Raw genomic sequence first — 22,782 nt, 5'->3', positions numbered from 1 at the left:
GTGTGGTCCCCCAAACACCTGTGTCAAAATCCCCTTGATTCCACACTAAAAAGAAGAATGGGCTTCAGGAGTCGCTGTTTTTAACAAACACCCCAGCTGATTTTCGCCTATTCTAATTCCAGCTGCTTATTCCAATTCCAGCTGCTTATTCCAATTCCAGCTGCTTATTCCAATTCCAGCTGCTTATTCCAATTCATTCTTCCAAACATTATACTGAGTGCCTAAAAGGCATCAGACACTTTTCCGGGTACTGGAAATTACTGGAAAACAGACCAAAAAAACCTCTCTGATATTTGTGGTCACTCAAATTCATGCTGCTGGGATGTAAGGGTATCAAAGTAAATCAAGGTATTTACATAGAACAGCATAAGTGGAATAGGAACCTAGAAGAACACTCACCCCAACCGAGAACGCCCAAACCATCAATCATGGTAGTGTGCGAATCCGTGCCCACAAGACTGTCTGGGTAATAATATCCATCCTGATCAAATACCACTCTTGCCAAATACTCCAGATTCACCTGGTGGATGATTCCTGAGCCAGGAGGAATAATCCGCATGTTGCGAAAGGCCAGAGAGCCCCACTGGGATTGAAAAATGGGGAGAACACTGTGAATACCAGCACACCTTTATGCAGCTCACCTCCTTGGCACCTCTTCCTCATACCCCACACACATAACGAATCAACCAATGGAGCCAAACTCTGCCCATACCTTTAAAAATTCAAATCGTTCTCTATTTCTTTCAAATTCCAAGTCTTGATTCTTCTGTAAACTGTCTGCCCTGTCAAAGAGAAAGACTAAATGTATAAATTTTAAGGCGTAAAATGTTACTGGTCAAATTTATAGGTGATAATAAAGAAAATGGCAGTTTCATCTGCAGGCTTGCTGGGTGGTGGTATGCGTTCGTTAACGTGGGAAAGAGGTAATTAAAGTAAAAAGAATAGTTATTTTTTGGTTCAGGTGATTTTTATAATGCCTTTAAACATGGTGGGTAGAAAACATTAAGTGGATTTAAGTTAAAACTCTTCTAATCATAAAGTCTGACTCTTAGGAACAGACTCAAGACATTTATGATGACAATAGCAGCTTAGATATTTAAAGAAGCTTTCTTTCTGTACTCCTTTCTTACCTATGACCTTGTTACAACACCTCTCTGAGCTGAGCCATATCTGGGCTGGCATTTTCATCTGTCTTATGTTGGGAGGTAGGGAACCAGTGATGCCAGGAGGCACAGGAATTTATAGAATCACAATCTCCTATCTTGCAAAAGGAGGTTTATGAGGAGGATGGTGACACTCAAGAACATGAGTAAAGCCCAGATTATATATATACCGAGGTTTGCTCCAAGTCATTCAGCTCATCAGGACTGACATGGACAATTCAGGGCATCAGGAAGCTTTTCCAGAATTTTTATAATCAAACTACATTGTTTTGAGGTAGAGTAAGTCATAGTGACAACTCGGCATGGTTAGCACACAGGAAGTGCTTACAAACTGTCATGGGTTGAGTGAACATAGGAAATGATAGTGAAATTAATAGCTAAGACCCAAGTCAGACTTCACTAATTGATAGTTAACACTTATTGACATTACTAGGAACTAGGCACCAAAGTGCTTTACATTTATTTTCTAATTTAGTCTTCAAAATAGCCCTTTGAGCTAGGAGCAACTAATATCCACATTTTTCAAAGGAGGAAACAGACACAGAGAGGGTAAGAAACTTGTTCAGGACCTCACAGCTAGTAAATGATGGAATTGGTATTGACACCCAGGCAGTCTGACTCAAGAATGATGCTCTAAGTCCCTATGCTGCCTCCCTGTAGTAGTAGTTGCAGAAACTGTAGCAGCGATGGTGGTGGTGGTAATAGCAACAACTACCGTAATAATAATAACAGCAGGAGCCAAAGTGCAAGACTGCACGGTGCATCGTAGGCTCTAAGTGCTTTACACACATGAACTCATTCAATCATCCTAACAACCCCTCACGTAGGTACTACCATTACCCCAATGTATGGAAGAGGAAGCGGAGGCACAGAAAGATTAGTTAACTTCTCCAAGGTCAGATGCTTGTACATTACAGAGTGGTCACCTGAACCCAGGTCTGAGCGGTCCTGGAGCCTCTACCTTAACCACTATACCCACTTTCTTCTGTCACTTGTTAATGATCTACAGAGCTTACCTGGTGCCACATGCTGGCCATACAAATGTGCAGAAGGGGCATGTGTGCTGCCCAGCTGGAGCTCAGAGCCTAGCGAGAGACACAGAGCAGCAACCAGGCAACCATGAGAGTGTGATTATCAATGTCATGATACGGGAAGTACAGGGTGCCATGGGAGCACCCAGAAAGGGCCATGAACTCAGACCAGGGAGCCAGGGATGCCTTCCAGAAGGCGATGACATCGATGTAGCCTGGAGGGCGAGGGGGAGTCTGCCAGATGAGCATGGGTAGGCGGGCACTCCTTGAGAAGAAAAAGACTGGAGGCACGCACTATTTACTCTACAAATACACATTCAGTTACCATGCGGATGTTTTTCTTTTTCTCTTGATGTGAATATTCTTCCAGATAAGTGTCAGTTGCTTTGATGGAATCAATTTCTGAGAGTATCTTACAGCAGGGGTTGGTCCACAAACTGTGGTTCATGAGTCAAATCTGGCCCAATACGGTATATGTTTGGCTGTCAAGCAATGAATAATTTTTATATTTTTAAAAGTTGGAAAACAAATGAACGGAGACAGTATGTGGCCAGCAAAACCTGAAGTATTTACTGTTGGCCCTTTACAGTAAAAGTTTGCTGATCTCGGGCTTCCCTGGTGGCGCAGTGGTTGAGAGTCCCCCTGCTGATGCAGGGGACACGGGTTCATGCCCCGGTCCGGGAAGATCCCACATACTGCGGAGCGCCTGGGCCCGTGAACCATGGCCGCTGGGCCTGCACATCTGGAGCCTGTGCTCCGCAACGGGAGAGGCCACAGCAGTGAGAGGCCCGCGTACTGCAAAACAACAACAACAACAAGGTCCTTCAGTCTGACGTCAGACTTCCTTTATGAATCCTCTCCCATCCTCCAGTCCAAACTTTTAGTTTCAGCTGCACTGTGGCCCTCATACTCTCTCAAACCGCACTTTCCTCATGCCTTTGCATGCTCTGTTCTCTCTGTGTAGGATGCCTTTCCAGCTCTTTGCTCTTTGGTAAACATGCCTGGGGACCCAGATTAAGTGACACTTCTGGAAGAGCCCCCCTGACTCTCCAAGTTAGTGATTTGGTTCCTACACTTACTAACTGCATTCAAGCTGTGCATTCCCTAATCTCTCTACTTTTCTAGACTAACCTACTTCTTGAATAAATACTGACATACAATAGGTCTGTTAAATGGATTTAATTTTACAAAAAAGAGGGAAGGCATCTTGGAACGTTATTCTTAATCATGTATGGCCCTGCCCCATCTCTTCTGCTGAGCTCTGAGCACATGTGGACTCCCAGTCATTATGCCTTGTCCTCTTGTCTCCAGAAGGATTTCAGAGTTTCTCAGAACAGAAGCAAGGTTGGAAGAGGACCATTTACCCCAGAGAATGCTGGGACCATCCATTCGATATACATGACATAGTCACAGGACAAGCAGAAGCCAGAAATGCTTAGGCTGCTTTAAGATATGTTAAATTCTAGGTTAAAAAAAAAGTTAAAATTAAAAATAAATTAAAATTTAAAAAACACCCTATTTACTCACTAAAACAAAAAATCTTTTATGCTAACCTTGGCTCGTTAACTTAGTTCTAGTTATTCGAATGAATAAACAGACCTAGAATTCAGATTTTTCCACCACTCAGAACTTTCCTAGATTTACCCAATCTGGTGAGCTTTCAATAAGATCTCTGAATGTGAATGGCCTCACACACTAAAGAGGAAATTTCTCCTTATTTATGTAAGTTGAAATCAGATTTGGATGTAGTTCAAAGTTTCTGAGTATTACATGTAATGGTACTCCAGAAATTCACAGACAGTATTTATAGAGAAGATAGTTTTGACACTCATGAAATCTGGTCAGAAATTGCTATGATATTCTTGTTGGTATTTTTAAAAAGGTTATTTCTGAGATAACTTTGTAAAACATTACAATAATGCATTAGTTAGATCCTCGATTCCTAAAGATGGTGTGAAGCCAATTACTATTATTCACAGCAGGGAAAGAGGTTAGAAATACTTAACTGAGAAAATTCACCATCCCACCACTCCTTACTTCATTCTGGAAATAGCTGGAAATAAGCCCACAGCACACAGTTCCACAAAAACTGAGACATCACACTTAATTCCTTACAAAAATGAGGAAAGAGACTGGGAGGTCAAATTGCAAAACCAAACTCAAGAAATAAAAACAAAACACTAGCAATGAAAATACTTCTTGGGCTTCTCTGGTGGTGCAGTGGTTAAGAATCCACCTGCCCATGAAGGGGATACGGGTTCGAGCCCTGTTCCAGGAAGATCCCACATGCCACGGAGCAACTAAGCCCATGCGCCACAACTACTGAGCTTGCACTCTACAACCTGCAAGCCACAACTACTGAGCCCATGTGCCACAACTACTGACTAGCCCACGTGCCACAACTGCTGAAGTCTACACACCTAGAGCCTGTGCTCCGCAACAAGAGAAGCCACTGCAATGAGAAGCCTGCACACTGCAACGAGGAGTAGCCCCCGCTCACCGCAACTAGAGAAAGCCTGTGCGCAGCAAATAAGACCTAACGCAGCCAAAAATAAATAAATAAATAAATTTATTAAAAAAAGAAAATACTTCTCATAGAAGTGTTTCTCTTTAATTAAAAAAAAGAAGTGTTTGCTAGATTTGGATATCATTTTGGATCAAAGTTCACCACTAGACTTTGCTATTTTCATCATAATGTTTTTAGTATTACAGTATAAATGAAAAAGGTCCATAAAAAATTGAAACCAGAGTTGATGGATGTCAAGGTTTAAGGAGGAAACCAAGTCACAATGAACTTGGTGCTGACTCAGATTCTTTACCTGCTTAATTGTCAGGAGCTCTTTTGAGTTTTGAGTCAAATAACTTTAGAAATTAAAACAATTACAATTCTGTCTCCACCAGTACTTTCACCTTCCAGGCCAGGGAAATGAAGGTAAATCCATCAACACCAATGAGTCTTCAAGAAAAAGTTGCCCATGATTTTGTGAGGCTACTTTTAATAATTTCTGAAGTGGGACTTTAGGAAACATACTCTCCAATAGGATAATAGTTTGTGTATTTTTAAGTCTTCCCTTTGAAATCAAAACATTAAATTGAGCTTATGTGATTTAAGGAAGAAAAAAAAAGGACATATTGCCCAAGGATGGGTTGAGTCCAAAGAAAAGGAAAGAGCTAGCAAGTATCCAGTCTGTTTGTTCCAAGAACCATCAATTCAGGAGACAAAGCAGTTTTCTCTCTATTCCTGAATTTCTCTGGTTTGGGTATTGGCAATACTAATTTGAGAATGACCAGTTTCTACATTTCTCTTGAGGCTGTATGGAACCCACTTAAATCCCCAAGGAAGCAAATAAACGTTTTTGCTTTTTTTTTCCTTTGAGTGGTTGGTTTCATATTCTTAAATGACTTTCTATTATAAAAACAATAGCTTTTTATTGTAAAAATAAAGAATAGTTACAATCGCTTAGCAGTTTGGCACTTCTCTTTCCAATTTTGTAATCTTTGCCTAGAGTTTCATTGAGCTGAGATCACTCTATACATGCAATTTTTATCTAGCTCATTGAGCCAAGACATGAGCATGTTCTAAATGTTATTAAGGATTAAAATATAACCGTAAAGGTTACTTAATAATTTACTTTAAGGATGTACCATAATTTAATAAATCACTCTCCTTTGTTGGAAACCTAGAATGCTTTTAAGTTTTCACTATTATAAATAATACTTTCATAAGCACTATTTAGTCATTAAGCTTTTGCTGAATTTCAGATATCTATGAAGTGTATGTTTAGAAGTGGAAATTCCAGGACAAAGGATATGGCACATTGCTTTCATCATTTCTAATTTGTAGTGCTATCAGCAGTGTATAAAAGTGTCTCCCTCATGACACATTTATAATTAATAACATTTATTTTCTAAACTATGTTGATAAGAGAAAATGGTATCTCAAGGATTTAATTTACCTTTTTATTGCTTGTAAAGTTGAAAAGGCTTTATAAACTGTTTACCATTTGTATTTCCTTTTATTGTGAAATGTCCACTTTCCTTTGCCCATTTATTTGCTGGGTTTTACTATTTTTTAATAGGTTATACATACTCTTTATATATTAGGGATATTAACTCTTTATTGAAAATATTTTTCAAGTTATCTCCTGGTAACTTTGAAGTCATTAAATCTATAGATTTTTTTTCCCCTTTGTTTCATTCATTGCTTCTAAATTTAGAAAGGTTTTTCTTATCAAGACATTTGACACTATATAATTAAATTTTCTTCAAAATCTTTGATGATTTAATTTTTAAAATATTAATGCTTTAAATTATATGAACTGTTCTCTCTACCAAATAATTAATTTTCCCAGCATTGTATGCAGAACAGTTATTTCTTTCTAACTAAAGTTCTATCTAAAGTTGGAAATAATTTTATTTAGTTATACTTCTAGGTTAAGATATCAGCCTTCTACTAGTACCTTGTATCTTGTATACAAGATCCTCGTTGTATCCAAATCCTCGTTGTGTAATCTTGCAGTTACTGGAGTGTACTCCTTCACCCCTGACTTTGGGCTAAATTGTGCAACTTGCTTTGATTAATGTGATTGTGAATAGAAGTGATCCTATGTCAGTCCTCATCTAAGCCTCAAGAGATGCTGCAGGGTCCCGCTTGCCTTCTTGAGCCTCTGTGATCACCACATAGCTGCTTTCTCCTTTAGCCTGGGCTCCCAAAGAAGCACACATAGAATGGAGCTGTCCCAGCTGCCCTACCGATGTGCAGTGCAGTGTAAGCAGTCAACCCAGCAAGGCTGGGTGAGGCACAGCTGCCCAACTGCATTCAGCTGAGATCAGCTGAGCTCCCACCCAACTTGTAGATGTGTAAGAAATAAATTCTTATTGTCTTCTGCTACTGAGATTTTATTGGTAGGATTGGTAGGTTGTTGGTACGATTTTAGCAGGAAGAGAGAAGTGGATATCCTGAACAATAGAAGGAAAAAAGGAAAAGGATAGAGTTTATGGACACCCACGTGGAGAGGCAGAGATGGCCAGATATGAAATAGTTACTTGGAATCAAAAAGGAATAAGACTCCAGTGGTTGGGAAAAAAAAAAAAAGCCAAACTCTTTTAAAGTCAAACACATACTTGTATTGACAAGCTCTCATGGCAGAATTTGTATGTGTTTTTCACCCAGACTTCAAGCTTAAACACAGGCTGTTCTCACCCAAGAAGTAAATAGAAAAAAAAAAAAAAAAGACTTAATCCCCCCTGCCCCCACCCTGGGAAAAAAAAAAAAAAACTTCAGGGGAAAATATTTATTAAGTTTGAGTTTCCCAGAATATACTTTTTAAAGATTTTTCTTCTTTTTTTAATTTTTTTAATTTTTTAATAGATCTTTATTGGAGTATAATTGCTTCACAATACTGTGTTAGTTTCTGTTGTACAACAAAGCAAATCAGCCATATGCATACATGTGTCCCCATATCCCCTCCCTCTTGAGCCTCCCTCCCATCCTCCCTATCCCACCCCTGTAGGTTATTGCAAAGCACCAAGCAGATCTCCCTGTGCTATGCTGCTGCTTCCCACCAGCCAACTATTTCACATTTGGTAGCGTATATATGTGGATGCTACTCTCACTTTGCCCCAGCTTCACCCTCCCACCCCGTGTCCTCAAGTCCATTTTCTATGTTTACCTCTTTATTCCTGCCCTGCAACTAGGTTCATCAGTACCTTTTTTTTTTTTTTTTTAGATTCCATATATATGTGTTAGCATACAGTATTTGTTTTTCTCTTTCTGACTTACTTCACTCTGTATGACAGACTCTAGGTGCATCCACCTCACTACAAATAACTCAATTTTGTTTCTTTTTATGGCTGAGTAATAGTCCATTGTATATATGTGCCACATCTTCTTTATCCATTCATCTGTCAATGGACATTTAGGTTGGTTCCATGTCCTGGCTATTGTAAATAGTGCTGCAATGAACATTGTGGTACATGAGTCTTTTTGAAATATGGTTTTCTCAGGGTATATGCCCAGTAGTGGGATTGCTGGGTCATATGATAGTTCTATTTTTAGTTTTTTTAAGGAAACTCTATACTGTTTTCTATAGTGGTTGTATCAATTTACATTCCCACCAACAGTGCAGGAGGGTTCCCTTTTACACACAAAAAAGACTTACACTCTGAGATTTTGCACAAAGCAGAAAACCCAACTGTTCATCCTAGTCTCTCACCTTCTGTTGAAATCAACCTGGATGGAATGATCAATGACAAGGTCAGCAGGACAGACAGGGTTTATTTTCTCTGGATTTCCTCCTAACTTTTTCACAGCATCACGCATGGCAGCAAAGTCAACCACAGCTGGCACACCCCTAAGAAAAGGGAGATTAAGCAGAAAACAAATCGGTTAAACAAGTGCCATGGGATTTTTCAGCTTTTGCCTCTGCTGATAATATTGGCAATGGGGCTGTTTCATCGGCTGTTTCATCAGTGGTGCTAACAATGGATGTGTTAGAAAAGTGAAAGTGTCTAAACACATTCCCTTCAGCAGAAATCACATCAGTAATAAGTGCCGCGACTGAGTGGTATCTCTATATGCAATTTTATCCCTGCATTGAAGGTCACAGCCAACATGGTCTAAACAGAGAAGCTGTGGGAAAGCTGGCAATTAAAAACTCTGGAACTTTTTCTGCCATCACTGTTCCCTTTTCATATGGTGGGCTGACAAAGACCTGTACAAGATCACACCCTTCAACTTCAGACCAAATTTAAAGGAATGGATATAATTCAGAAAAGCAGGCTGTGAATCAAATTTATACTAAGTGAATGCTTCCTTTTTATTAGAGAATGAAATTTGGGTGATCTTTCCTCTAAAAAAAAAATGAAATTTGCTCTCCAGAAGGAATAAAATAACATCATTTCAAAATGAAACGGTAATGTCTCAAAATGAAGCCGTGATAGGGAGCAATTCCTGGGAATAGCAGGATGTGAACAGAGGCTTAACAGCAACACATCACGCCTTGTGAACTACGTATCTCCCCTCATGTGACACATATCAACGTTCCAAGGACAGCTGTTTGAAACCTGGCTCCTTGGGTGATAGGACATAGGCGCGAAAAGATTCCGAGATAGCTCCACTCCATACTGTTTCTTTCAACTTTTGCTAGTACACTTAGGACTAGGATCTTGAAGACCAAGGACAAAGATCTTTGCCACTGGAAAAGGTGGAGTGAGTATGCATCCTGATTTGCCTGAGATTATCTCTTCCCGTCTGGGATGACTGCCCTCTTTTGCTTTCAACCGTCTCTGAATGTTGAGTGAAAAATTATACAGTCACTGTGTTTTTTATTTTTGCTTTTAAGAAGCTTTCTTTAAAGGCTGACAAGGGATGCAGAGAAAAACAGAGTGAAGTGACATGAGGCTCACGTGAAGTCCTGCAGGATGACGCGGGCAGGCTTAAACGGCACTTCTATGTTCTTATGCTGCATGACATTCCAATTTAGGATATTTTCAACATCATTTTTCTTCACCAAAAATTGATCACAGTTCCGAATGGCTGCCTCCAGGAGAACTCTGATAGAAAATGGTAGTCGTCCTAGGAGTAAAGGAGAAAGTATAACAAAACCAAACCCATGAGACATCTTATTATAAGAGCTCTCTAAAGCCAAACTCCATACAGACTTGATACAAGGCATCACACTATTCTTCCAGCAGGGAAAGAGAGTAAATTTAAACTGATTCCAACAGTTTAAAATATAAGACTATTGAATGGATTTAGGAGACATTCAGTACTAGAAAATACCAACAGCCTAGGCAAAAAGAAAATATTACACTTAAATCTTTCATAATAAATGGTTGCCTAGCCTTGGAATCCAGTAACAGAATTTCCTTTAAGTCATCATGAAAGACACGAGTCTAGATAATTTACTGTATTACTGTTAGCAAGTACACACACATACAGTAGTATTTCTCATGAAACCTAGTGTTTAAGAAATGAGAAGATAACCCCTTTACAATTATTATAATAAGACTAAAGAATAGTCAGATACATCTTTCAAAGGAAATAAACCCCTAAACACCATGTAGTGTGGTCATTGGTAACTCTGTTTTCTAGAATAAAACAATGGTAATTCATTAAGAAAAGTTATTTTGTTTATAAAAGAAATGGTCCATCCGGATACATGACAATTATTTACCAGTATTATCCAGAAAAGGCAAGACTACAAAGGTAGAGAAGCATAGGAGCTGGAATAAAAAAGGCTTGTGTTTTCATCCTCTTCTGCTACCTACATAGTTGTTATTTAATCATATCATTTACTCTCTCTGGGCCTCAGCTTCCTCAGGGCTTCTTATGTTTTTAAACATAACATGATAGGGTTGTTATTCAGATTAAACAATATATATGTACAAACACTCTCTATACTAAATGTTATGTAAATGTTACATATATATAATCATTATTATCTACTTGAAAACGAGCAATGTAAGAAAGGTGTGTATTTGTGTGGTTAACCCAAGACCATTCAGCCATCTCTGCTACTCCCTCTTCCAACTCTCCTAAAGCCTAATTTATTAAGTAGCTTACTTATTATGCAAATGATATTCTAATTACTATCAGAGCACTTACATCATAGAGCCATGTACCTACCATATCTTGAATCCTCCAATTTATTCAAATTGAAGAATTTCTTTCCTGGTTGTGCAGGATCCAAAGGCTCAGCTAGGTGTGCAAATGGGTTGCTCATTATTCCTGATGGCCACGTGTCCCTGAAAAGGACAGAGAACATTTAACTTCTACTCTCAAAGCTGGACCTTATTTATTCAATGAGTGTTTGCCCTCTTTAACGATTATGATACATTCACTTCAAGAAATCACTTTTCTTCTCAGAGTAGGGGAAAGGTGGGACATAAATGAATAAAAAATGATATCCTTAGCAAAGAAAGTGGGCTCTGTGAAGCTATTTGTGAAAGCTAGGATTCACCTCTCAAGGGTGCATACAATTCCAAACTTCTTTTGCCTTATCTGTATACAACTTTCCAAAATTCTTGCACTGATAAGTCATGAGGAGGAAGGGAAATGAAGGATGTGTTGCATGGTGAATCTCGAATATGTGGACAGACCTCTGAACTGGACTCATGTTTTGCTTGATAGGAGGTTAAGAGGTCCGGAGCAGGTGACATTGTGCAACTGTATAAAACTCGAACTTTGGAAGAGCAGACTTGAAAGCAGCTGTTTTCTGTTGTAACTGTCTCTGCAGCGTTTTAAATAAACCTGTTAGTTGGAAGTCTTCCCAACTCACTTTTGAGTTGGTAGCAAGAGTGAGTTCACATCAGGTAATCTTTAAGGTACACTGTGGTGGCATAAATGCCCAAACTCCCCAGATATGTTTGGAGAGGACCCTCTACCCCAGCTCTGGGCAGAATTTCTCCTTATCTTTTTTTTTTTTTGCGGTACACGGGCCTCTCACTGCTGCGGCCTCTCCCTTTGCAGAGCACAGGCTCCGGACGCACAGGCTCAGTGGCCATGGGATCCTCCCAGACCGGGGCACGAACCCGTGTCCCCTGCATCGGCAGGTGGACTCTCAACCACTGCGCCACCAGGGAAGCCCTCTCCTTATCTTTTTATAAATTATAAGTGGTGAACAAGAAAGGACACTGTTCCTGGCCTCCACCACACAGATAAACAGCGATTTCAAATAACTGTATAACTTAGAGCAAAACACTCCGGGGTGGAAGTCGGAAGACTTGCTTTCTAGTCCTACCCCTTGGGCAAAAGTCTTTTAATCGATCCATTCTCCAATAGTCTTAATTTTAAGATAATTATAGTAACATTCTCCTATCTAATCCAAGGTTTTTATGAATAAATATTCATAAAACCTATTTTGGGGATGACTGATATGGAATGATCAACATATTACTATAAAATGAAAACAAAGTACAATATCTTACTCAACTTATGATTGGGTAACACCCTGATAAACCCGTTGTAAACTGAAAATATCGTAAGTTGAAATGCATTTAATATACTAAGCTACTGAACATCACAGCTTAGCCTAGCCTACCTCAAATATTCTCAGAACACTTACGTTAGCTTACATTTGGGCAAGATCATCTAACAAAGAGCCTATTTTATAACGAAGTGCTGAATATCTCATGTAATTTATTGAATACTGTACTGAAAATGAAAAACAGGGTAGTTGTCTGGGTACAGAATGGTTGTAAGGGTGTCGGTTGTTCATCCTCCTGATCGTGTGGCTGACTGGGACTCGTCACAAGAGAGTATTGTACCGCATATCACCAGCCCGGGAAAAGATCAAAATTCAAAATTCAAAGTGTGTTTCTACTGAATGCCTATCGCTTTTGCACCAAAGTGGTCAAAAAATTGTAAGTCAAACCATTGTGAGTCGAGGACCATTTGTACAGAAAACAACTGTTTGTGGGGATAAAAAGTGACAAGTGGGCCTTGTCTCCATAGACAGGCCCATGTCTTCGTTGAGACACAAAAGAGACAGCGGCCTCGAAGTCAGGATTGGGAGAAAGACTCAGCTTCATTGTATATCCTTTGGTATTATTTGCATTTTTAACTGTACAAATATAACTGTTTGAAAACTAGTTAAAAACTTAAAAGAGATAGATGATGAGCACACCCACTGTGTCTGAAGTCCAGGGCCAGGCACTTCTGGGGAGAGGCAGCTGAGTGAGAAGCAACCCCTGCCTTCCTGGAGTTACGAGTGCAGAGACAATGGGATGAGCCGGGCACCGGCAACAGGCGTGAGAGAATGAGAAGGAAGAGTGCGGTGGTCTGCCGAGCACCTTTTTACTGGGAATCGCCTCTTTCCCCTAGTCCCACGTGGTTTTTGCAGGAGCTGCCATTTGGTGGGGGAGAGGGAAGGCCAACTGACTTCTCTAGGAATTCCGGAACTGAAACTAAAGAAAGCCTAGCACGGGATGCTGGGGCGTGCCCTAGATCATCTGCAGTAGAATTACCTGGGGCTCTTTCTTGTTAAAAATAGGCTCCCGAGTCCCACCGCTGAGCTACTGAATCAGAAGGGACTGGGGGAGGCGCCAGGAATTCGACAATCTCCCAGGTGTCTCTAGCACGTGTCCAGTTTGAGAATCATTGCTGGACACTGTGGAGGACCAGGTGAAGAAGGTACACTTGATTCAGAAAGCAGGGAGGTACCATGGAAAGTATATGTTTGAGAGGGGGAGTGAATCGCAACCAAAATACCACGCGGTTCAGGAAGGGGGCCTGAACAAGTGAAGCAGGCAGCACAGGGGCTTGGCAGCCTGGGCAACGTTTGCCCGGCTAAGGGAGCGGCAGCCACTTGGCTCCAGCCGCGGGCTGCATGCTGGAATATGCCAGCCCAGTGTGGACAGAGCCAAGTTTTCAAGCGAGGCTGGCAATCTGGATTTCTACACGAACATTCTTGATTTATAAATGTCAGTAACTAGATTTTTCTAAACTACTGAGTGGGCCTGCAGCACAATGGCCAAACCAAACATGCCTGAGGGGCACGACCTGACCTGTGTTCTAACTTAGCCTAGCAGATGTCTTGGAGGAATGGGAGGTAACTACAGAGAGAAAACTCAGGCAGGAAACTCCGGAAGTGGTAGGAACCCCTCGCTGAACTGGGCACGGTGGGCTGTTCATATCTTTCAAAAGCCTTAAGTCACTGAATCATCCCTAAAGGGGCTCAGTTTGCCAAAATTCTATGGTTAAACCAGTTGCCAAATTGTACCCATATTTGCCATGATGCAGTGAGGACACAGGACACAACGTGTCAGTTTGCTTCCCCGTACCTTATAAATGCCCTGGCAGGACTCTGGAAGCCTTACACGATTCCTGCTGTTCCTACCACCCTACAAAGCCAGCTGGTATTTCAGGATGGATATAGTGACCAGTATGGCTCTTGTAGAAAATGTGTCGTATAAAGCACTCTCCATCTGCCTCCTTTTTTCCTTAGAGACTAGATAATTGTGTAGTTTCACTATATAAATGAAGGAAATTTTACTTGCAGAAGTTAGGAGAGAGAAGAGCCAGTGACTAATTACTAAGTATCAGCGCGTGCCAAGTGCTTCATACCATCTTCTATAACTCTGGCAACATCTCTGTAAATTCCAGCCTATCATTACTCCCATTTTACAGCTGAGAAAACTGCAGCTCAGAGAGATGGAAAAACTCGCCTCAGGGCGTACATCCAGTAAGAGGCAGAGCTAGGTTTTGAACTCTGGCTTTTTCCACCAGCCCCTTGGGGCTGCCTCTCCAGGTGTGGCAACTCCTGGTTTGAAGATGGCGCTGGCTGGAGGTCACCAACCAGCCCCCAGAGCTGAAAAAAGCCAGGAGACGCATGGGCCTGAGAAATCCTCCAAGAGGCAGTTCTGAATACTAGAGTTGCCTTTCCTTCTTTCTAGGGGTCACCCAGCACAGTGGCCTGAGCCAGGCATTGATTGTCACATGTCCCTTGCCACTCTGAGCCACAGGTCAGTGGAAAGCAACAGGAGCTATGTTTTTGCAACCCCAAACTGGTTTTGCTTGGAAGTTGGGAAATGGACCTCCCCCACCACCACCACCCCCTTATAAGCCTGTTGGGTTCTGGAAATCAGAGCCACTCCACAGTTTCACTCATTCTATCACTCTTGTTTCAAATGACCTTATAGGAGTTCCCAGTGCTTTAGTACTCCCAAGAGGGAGCCAAAACAACCACGTGCCAAGCAGGGTGTGAGGGGAAAGATCTTTGGTTTGGGAACAGTCCAGATACAAAGTAGAATCTAGGCATTGTGAATGTACCTAGGTCTGCCTTACCCTGGCCAGAATCCTAGCCCATACCCAAACCTTGAGTATTACCCCAAATTATCCCAAAATCTGTGATTTTGCTAGAAACGCCACCAACTGGCCAGGGAATCCTGTCTACTTCCACAACCACAGAAAGCACAGACCCCACTGTTTCAATTCCTTTCTTATCTGCATTGTTCCTGCCTTTTTTTCTGTTTTGTCTAATCCCCATTCAATACTAATAAAAGAGAGGAATGAGCAAACAGAGAGGATCTGGGGGGAGAGGGTGGAGTGTCATCCTAGGTTTTTTTCTCTTTTGGAAGAGGGAAGAATTAGTATGCATGGAAATGTGTTCGGGTTGCTGCCTCTTGTGTTCCACAGAATAAGGTGGTACTGCATGGAGGCAAAGGAAAAAAAAAAGAGAAAAAAAAAAAAAGGAAAGAAGGGCAAATGATATCTTTTAAGCAGCGCGTTTACAGCTCACTCAGAACTTGCCCTTCCTGAACACTTGTGTTGAGAAGGCTAGGACTGCTGATATCTGCCTGGCCTCTGAATCAAGTGGGACCCATGGACAGTTCTCAAAGAAAAGGAATCCAAAAAGAGACACTTGCACCATCTCTGAAACCCTTCACTACATCTGTTCACATTCGGAAAGAAAAGATAATTATTTGGTAGCAAAACGGTGTCTCTCAAAGCTAACCCATCCTGAAATACCAGCTGGGTGACTTGGCATGATTCTTACAGATACATTTTGTGCATCGAAGAGTGGGGGTGGGGAAGGGAGTGCTGGACACCAGATTTGTAAAGTAAATTACTAAAAATACTAAATAGTCGGCACAGGCAGGCAGATCTGAGACACTTAACACATGAACTACTCTCCCAGTAAAAAAGGTTGAGGGAGTTCAGTGCTGGGGATCCTCTCCAGCCACAGACAGTGTTGCTGCCAACTGACCTTTGGCCTCAATTTAGGACACTGGCATGTGACTTACTTGGAGAGGCACCTTCACTTGTACATGTGTGGCTTGGCATTAATCTGTCACCACAGGCTAGGGACACTTTGATCTTAGATGCTAAGGAGGTAATGAGATAAATCAGAGAATGGTGAGCCTACCTTAAAGAACTTTACCTAGGACTACATCAGGGGACCAACATTCCCCTGATGAGAAAATAGAGGCCCTAAAAGGAAGTTGATGGCCTGGGGTCACAGGATTATAAGGGGTAGCACCAGGAGAAATATAGCTGATTTTCCCTCCAGTAAAAAAGCAAATTTCTGGCAGAGAAAACAAACAAACAAACAAAAACACCTTAAAATCCTTCATAAGTAGAGTTGAAAAAAGTACTACTTAGGCGTATCACAGTCTTCTGGCACTTTTGTAAGTTAGTTCTATAATCATTCACTGAACCTTCCGTGGTTCAAAATTCCAGAGAACTGACTGACAGCTAAACTTTGGGAAAACAACCTGTGGTTAAGTTTTTAACTGCTCTTGATGACTAGTTTATTCCAAGAGAGGCAGAGGAATGACAAATCAATTCTGTTGATGTAAATATCAGACCCACATACCATTCATATGCAAATGAACACAAAAAAGAAAGATACAGAGTAAAGTTAAGATATATAGATTGCCAACAGGCACATGAAAAGATGTTCAATATTGCTAATCATCAGAGAAATGCAAACCACAATGTCAGTGGTTTTGCAAATGAAAACCACAGTCTCACACCTGTCAGAATGGCTACCATGAAGAAGACCACAAAAAACAAATGTTGGCGAGGATGTGGAGAAAACGGAACCCTCAAAACGGAACCCTCGTACGCTATTGGTGGGAATGTCAATTGATGCAACGACTGTGGAAAAGAGTATGGAGGTTCTCAAAAACTATAAACAGAACTACCACATGATCCAGCAATTCCACTGCTGTGTATATACCCGAAGAAAACGAAAACACTTATCTGAAGAGATACATGCATCCCGATGTTCAAAGCAGCATTCTTTACAGTAGCCAAGATATGGAAGCAACCTAAGTGTCCATCAACAGATGAATGGATAAAGAAGATGTGGTGTACATATATACAATGAAATAGTACTCAGCCATAAGAAAGAATGAAATTTTGCCATTTGTAACAACTGGACTTGGCGGGTATTATGCTTGGTGAAAAAAATCAGACAGAGAAAGGTTATCACTTACCTGTGGAATCTAAAGAATAAAACAAATGAATGAATATAACAAAACAGAAACAGCACAGAACAGACACTTAGATCAATGGGACAGACTATAGAGCCCAGAAGTAAACTCACATACTTATGGTCAATTAATCTACAACAAAGGAGGCAAGAATATGCAATGGAGAAAAGACAGTCTCTTCAAAAAGTGGCGCTGGGAAAACTGGACAGCTACATGTAAAAGAATGACATTAGAACATTTTCTAACACCATATACAAAAATAAACTCAAAATGGATTAAAGACCTAAATGTAAGACCAGAAACCATAAAACTCCTAGAAGAAAATGTAGATGGAACACTCTTTGACATAAGTCATAGCAATATTTTTTTGGACCTGTCTCCTAAAGCAAAGGGAACAAAAGCAAAAATAAACAAATGGGACCTAATTAATCTTAAAAGCTTTTGCACAGCAAAGGAAAACATGGACAAAACAAAATGACAACCTATAGAATGGAAGAAAATATTTGCAAATGATATGACCAATAAGGGGTTAGTTCATATCCAAAATATATAAACAGTTCATACAATTCAATACCAAAAAAACAAACAACTCAATTAAAAAATGAGACCAGTTATAACCTATGTGGAATCTAAAAAATAAAACAAATTAGTGAGTATAAAAAAAGACTCACAGATATAGAGTATAAATTAGTGGTTACCATTGGGGAGAGGAAAGGGAGGAGGGCAAGACAGGGGTAGGGGTCTTCGAGGTATAAACTACTATGTATAAAATAAACAAGCTACAAGGATGTATTGTACAGCACAGGGAATATAGCCAATATTTTATAATAACTATAAATGGAGTATAATCTTTAGAAATTGTGAATTACTATATTGTACACCTGAAACTTATATAATGTTATAAATCAACTACACTTCAATTTAAAAAAAAACTTAGAAAAAAGATCAGAAAAATACATTAAAAGAAAATTTTAAAAACAAAATTTTTATGTATTTATTTAGGCTGCACTGGGTCTTAGTTGGGGCACCTGGGATCTCCGTTGTGGCATGTGTGATCTTTAGTTGCAGCATGTGTGATCTTTAGTTGTGGCATGTGAACTCTTAGTTGCAGCATGCATGTGGGATCTAGTTCTCTGACTAGGGATCAAACCTGGGCCCCTTGCATTGGGAGCATGGAGTCTTAGCCACTGGACCACCAGGGAGGTCCCTAAAAGAAAATTTTAAAAATAGATGCTCATTGTGGAAACACTATTAATCAGCTATAAAAAATGAGGTAATCCTACCATTTGTGACAACATGGACTTTGAAGACATTATGCTAAGTGAAATGAGTCAGAAAAAGACAAATACTGTATGATCAGATTGCACTAATGTATAGAAGTAGAACCTAATTAAAAAAAGAAACACAACTCACAAAAAAAAAGAAAATGCAAGTGAACAAAAAGAAGAAAATGAAAGTCATCTGTAATACCATGGTTTGGAGTTTCATTTAACATGACTTTTAAATGTACTTGGATTTTTAAAAAATGATTAGACCTCACATTGTTTTGTAACTTGCTTTTTTTTCCACTCAGCAGTAGACCACAAACATCTTTATAGAGCCATCATGTGATATTTTATATCACTTTTAACTACACCATAAAAATCTATCATTCAGATATATAATTTATTTAAATCTCTTATTATTAAAATACACAGGTTGTTTCCAAGTACTAACATTCAAATACCGCTTGCAACTTTTGTATACATTTCTTCGAATAGCTCCTTAATCCATTTCCTTAAAATAAACTCGTAGCTCTCAGTTCCTAGAAGTAGGACAGCTGGGTGAAAGGATCTGATATCTCCATTGGCTTGCACATCACCAGGTTGCCAGGGAAAGGCTGTACCAATTTTATGACCCTTCTCTGAAGCAGTGAGTAAATGAAGGTGCCTAAACCAGGCAATATAATTGGTCTTTACCTTTTGCCAAACTGAGAGATTAAAAAGCTAACCTTGGGCATTTCTCTAATTGCTAGTGAAGGTGAATACCTTTCCATCCCTCTGTTAGAATCTGAATTTCTTCTTTTGTAAACTCCCTGTCTGCCAGAAAGGGCAAACTGAGGGTCACTAAGATGGCCTCTGGAGACCAAATGTTCTCATCTCCGAGGGGACTTCACTGCACTGTTCCTGTGGGTGAGACTCAGCTCTGTAGTCCTGGAGAGGCAAGGACTGCCTGGGGCCTCTACCTGATCTTGAGACTTGCAGTGTGTAAGATTCCCCTTTACCTGAAGGGAGCCCTAAAATCTAATGCACAGTTTGACCCCATGCTCAGGTGCACTGGGAACCTAGTTGGTTATAGCTAAGTAAGTGACCAAGTAGCTTACCTCACAGGCAGAATCCCCACTGGGGTCAGTGAGCTTTGCTACCTGTAACCCAGACCATTTCCAAGCCCAGGCAGCAGTCTTGCCAATGGGTTTTGTGAGGGAGCCCGAGTACAGCATATGGACAGTACAATGCTAAGTCACTGCTCTTGCTAGAGGATCGCCTGGGACTATACCCCAGCTGACAGTCATGATGCCTGTTTGGTACAGCCAGATTTGTAGAGATGTTTGGAATAGTCGACTGATTTTAGCTAAATGCCAACGATCAGATAAAATAAGAGTCACGTTTTCGGGTGTTTTTCCAGCCTTTGGAGTATATAAATCTAAGATTTAGCTGCTTATGCTGTCGGAGTTGAATCTTCTTAGGTCTTATGATAGAGAAAGAGGCATGCATATGAATGGGCCCTACCACCAACCACAGGATTTCCACGCATCAGTGGGAAAGAGCAGAGGACAGGCATAACCCTGGGCAGCAGAATTCCCCTCAGTAATGGCATGGGGAGAATAAAGTTGGGGGGTGGGGTGGAGATTGTGTGTAATCAGCTTCCTGGAGAGTTTGGATAGTCTGAAAGAGCCTTCAGGTGATTAGTTGAGAATCACTGCTCTGTGTGGTCTAAAGTACAGACAACACACCCTCAGAACTGTTTATTTAGGATATCTAAAGACACACAAGAGTAGATTTTTTTTAAATCTATGCTAACAACAGAAAGAGGTTTCTTCTGTATTCATGTGGTTTACCCACCTCTCTTCCTCTCTTCTCACATTTTCCTAAATATACCCTCCCTGAATTTTCATGGCTTCCAACTCCGAAGTTAAAGCAGTATCACTGCATCTTTTAGGGTTTACTTCAGTTCACTAAAAAGATTAGCTGTGCTTCATTTTTTTCTGTTTAAAGAGAAATTAATTGGTCCCACCCCCAAACTGTTGTGTATCTAAACATCATGCTACTTATAAACAACTTTTTGTCAAAAGTGAGATTCCAAGGATGTCTATAAACAAGATTGAGGTCAGAACCATTCAGGCCCTCAAACCACCATGGCTTGTCAACTCGGTTCTTTTACAAAGCGGAGAACTAGAAATATTAGTTCTTTGCTTTATTTGTTGCAGACGCATCTGGAAAAATGGAATAGCTGAATAGCTCTGAATTTTCCCAGAGACCAAGTCACTTCTTTGATCTTCTTAGCTGTTCATAAAAGTATTGAAAAAAAAATACACACACACCAAAAACAACACAAAAATCTCTTAAATGTGATACTTGTAACCAAAAGAATTTTAAAGCCATAAGTGCAATTGTATATTTTGGGAGAGAATGAAAAAGAAAGAAAGGAAAAAAAAAAAACAAAAATGGAAAAAGAGTAGTACTGTTGTAGGGAAAATGGGGCATGAGAGAATGGTCATGTCCCAGGCCTAGAGTCCTTGGGATGGCTGGCCAAGTGAGTGAGCCATAGTAAAGTGAAAGTGGGTTTATTTACAGAGGTACACACTCCACAGAAAGAAGCAGCCCCAGGGGTGGGGTCCTCTTGGAAAGTGAGAGCAGCCCCTGAAATGTGGGGCTGGTTAGTTTCTATGCGCTGGGCAATTTCATAGCTAACAAGTGGAATATTCTATCTTGGAGAGGGGGCGGGGATTTCCAGGAATTAGGGCACCACCCACCTTTTGGCCTTTCATGGTTGGCCTCAGAACTGTCATGGTGCCTGTCTGTGTGTTGTTTAGCATATGCTAATATATTACAATGAGTGTATAATGAGGCTCAAGGTCTACGGGAAGTTAAATCTTCTGCCATCTTGGACCTAGTTGGTTTTAACGAGTTTTTGTCATATCCTCAGGATATGTCATTCTTTTAAAGGTTGTGCCTTGCCCCTGTCCCTCCTGTCTCAGTGCAGAAGGAGGGTCTTAGAGAAAGAATGACATTATGACAGTATAACCAAATCCATCAACACATTTTTCTTGGGCACTAATTAATGCAAAGTGCACTTTACACCACAAAAGTCAACAAGACTCTGCTTTCAAAAAGCTTTGCCATCACACAATAACTTGTCACTTTTTGCTAAAATTTTAAGTTATCAGTCTGTTTTCACTAACTCTTTTGTCTCATCCTGGACCACTGACCAGAATGCTCCACATATATTCCTAGAGTTCTAAAAAGAGCTATAACAGTTTTTAAATGATTCAGTTTCATTCTGAATAAGCCACATAAACTTTCTGTGCCTCAGTTTCCCAGTCTGTAATATAAGGTTACTTGATGATCTAAAAAGTCCCTTCTGGGTGAAAAAATTCTGTTTCATTCATTCATTTGTTCAACACATATTTATGTTAACTGTGTAATGTGTGCCGGGAACTGTATTAGGCACCAGGGATGAACCCGGGAACAAAATTGACAAAGCCCCCTCATGGTGCTTCCATTTCAGTGGAGGTAGATGGACTAAACAGTAAACAAACATAGAAGCAGAACGTTAGACTGTGACCAGTTCTGTGGATAAAGCAGGACAGGGCACTAAGGAGTGTCGCCGTGAAGCGTATCAGGAGATCAAAGAAGGCCTCACTGATATGGAGCCACTTGAGAACGAGCTTGAAGGAAGTGAGGGGGCAAGCTCAGCGCAATCTTGAGGAGGGGTCAGATCATGTGCAAAGGTCCTGAGGTGGGTCTGAGAGAAGGCAAGGAGGCCAGAGCAGAGTGAGCGAGGGCAGAAAAGGAAAAGATTGAGGTGGGGAGTGGCAGAGTCAGCTACTGTAGGAACTCTGACTAAGGACAAAGTACTCTCCTAACTTTACACTTCGTTTAAATTGTACATTTCCAACATCAGAATTTAGGTTTGGTAAGATATTAACTCATACTATGAAAACATTAAGTTGCCATTTAAAAAGTAGCTACTTCCTGAAATCTAACCCTTCTGTTTCCCTGAACTTCATTAAGTAACACTGGAAATTTTCAGGATGTATCATAAAAATGATCATGACTCACTCAGCAGATGTCCATAGCCACTGCCAAAGGTAATGGTCAGGATTTGGGGGACCAGAGCCGTGACCACGGCACTGTCTGATCAAGCAGCCCCTGCCCCAGCACTGTGCTGTGCTCAGTGGCCAAGACAGCACAACATCGTATGAAATTCCCAAGAGAAAACTTCCCTGACACATCCTTTAAGCTCATTTTAAATTAACTGCAGTAGCACAAACTCCAAAGAACAGAAATAGTTACCTTTATTTTCTGGTATTACTATGAACTAATATAAACAGAGTTTCACAAAAAGTCTTGCTGAACTTCAGATTTATTATTCCAGAGATGCACTGA

General features: G+C 40.5%; 1 protein-coding gene across 1 annotated transcript in view; it reads right to left on the bottom strand.

Annotated features, from left to right (window-relative positions):
* ACO1 (aconitase 1) overlaps positions 1–22,782 on the bottom strand; it is a 58,976-nt gene that overhangs the window by 27,534 nt on the left and 8,660 nt on the right. The window contains exons 2-6 of the mRNA XM_060014870.1: positions 10,824–10,942; positions 9,602–9,770; positions 8,410–8,547; positions 713–782; positions 400–583 (exon numbers count right to left, since the gene is read on the bottom strand). Of these exons, the coding sequence (XP_059870853.1) occupies positions 400–583; positions 713–782; positions 8,410–8,547; positions 9,602–9,770; positions 10,824–10,920 (658 nt within the window). The 5' untranslated portion in view covers positions 10,921–10,942. The remainder of the gene's footprint in view (positions 1–399; positions 584–712; positions 783–8,409; positions 8,548–9,601; positions 9,771–10,823; positions 10,943–22,782) is intronic.

Source organism: Delphinus delphis, chromosome 6 (assembly GCF_949987515.2).
Source record: "Delphinus delphis chromosome 6, mDelDel1.2, whole genome shotgun sequence".
NCBI lineage: Eukaryota > Metazoa > Chordata > Mammalia > Artiodactyla > Delphinidae > Delphinus > Delphinus delphis.
The sequence above is the reverse complement of the archived record's forward strand: the minus strand, read 5'-3'. Positions and strand labels throughout refer to the sequence as shown.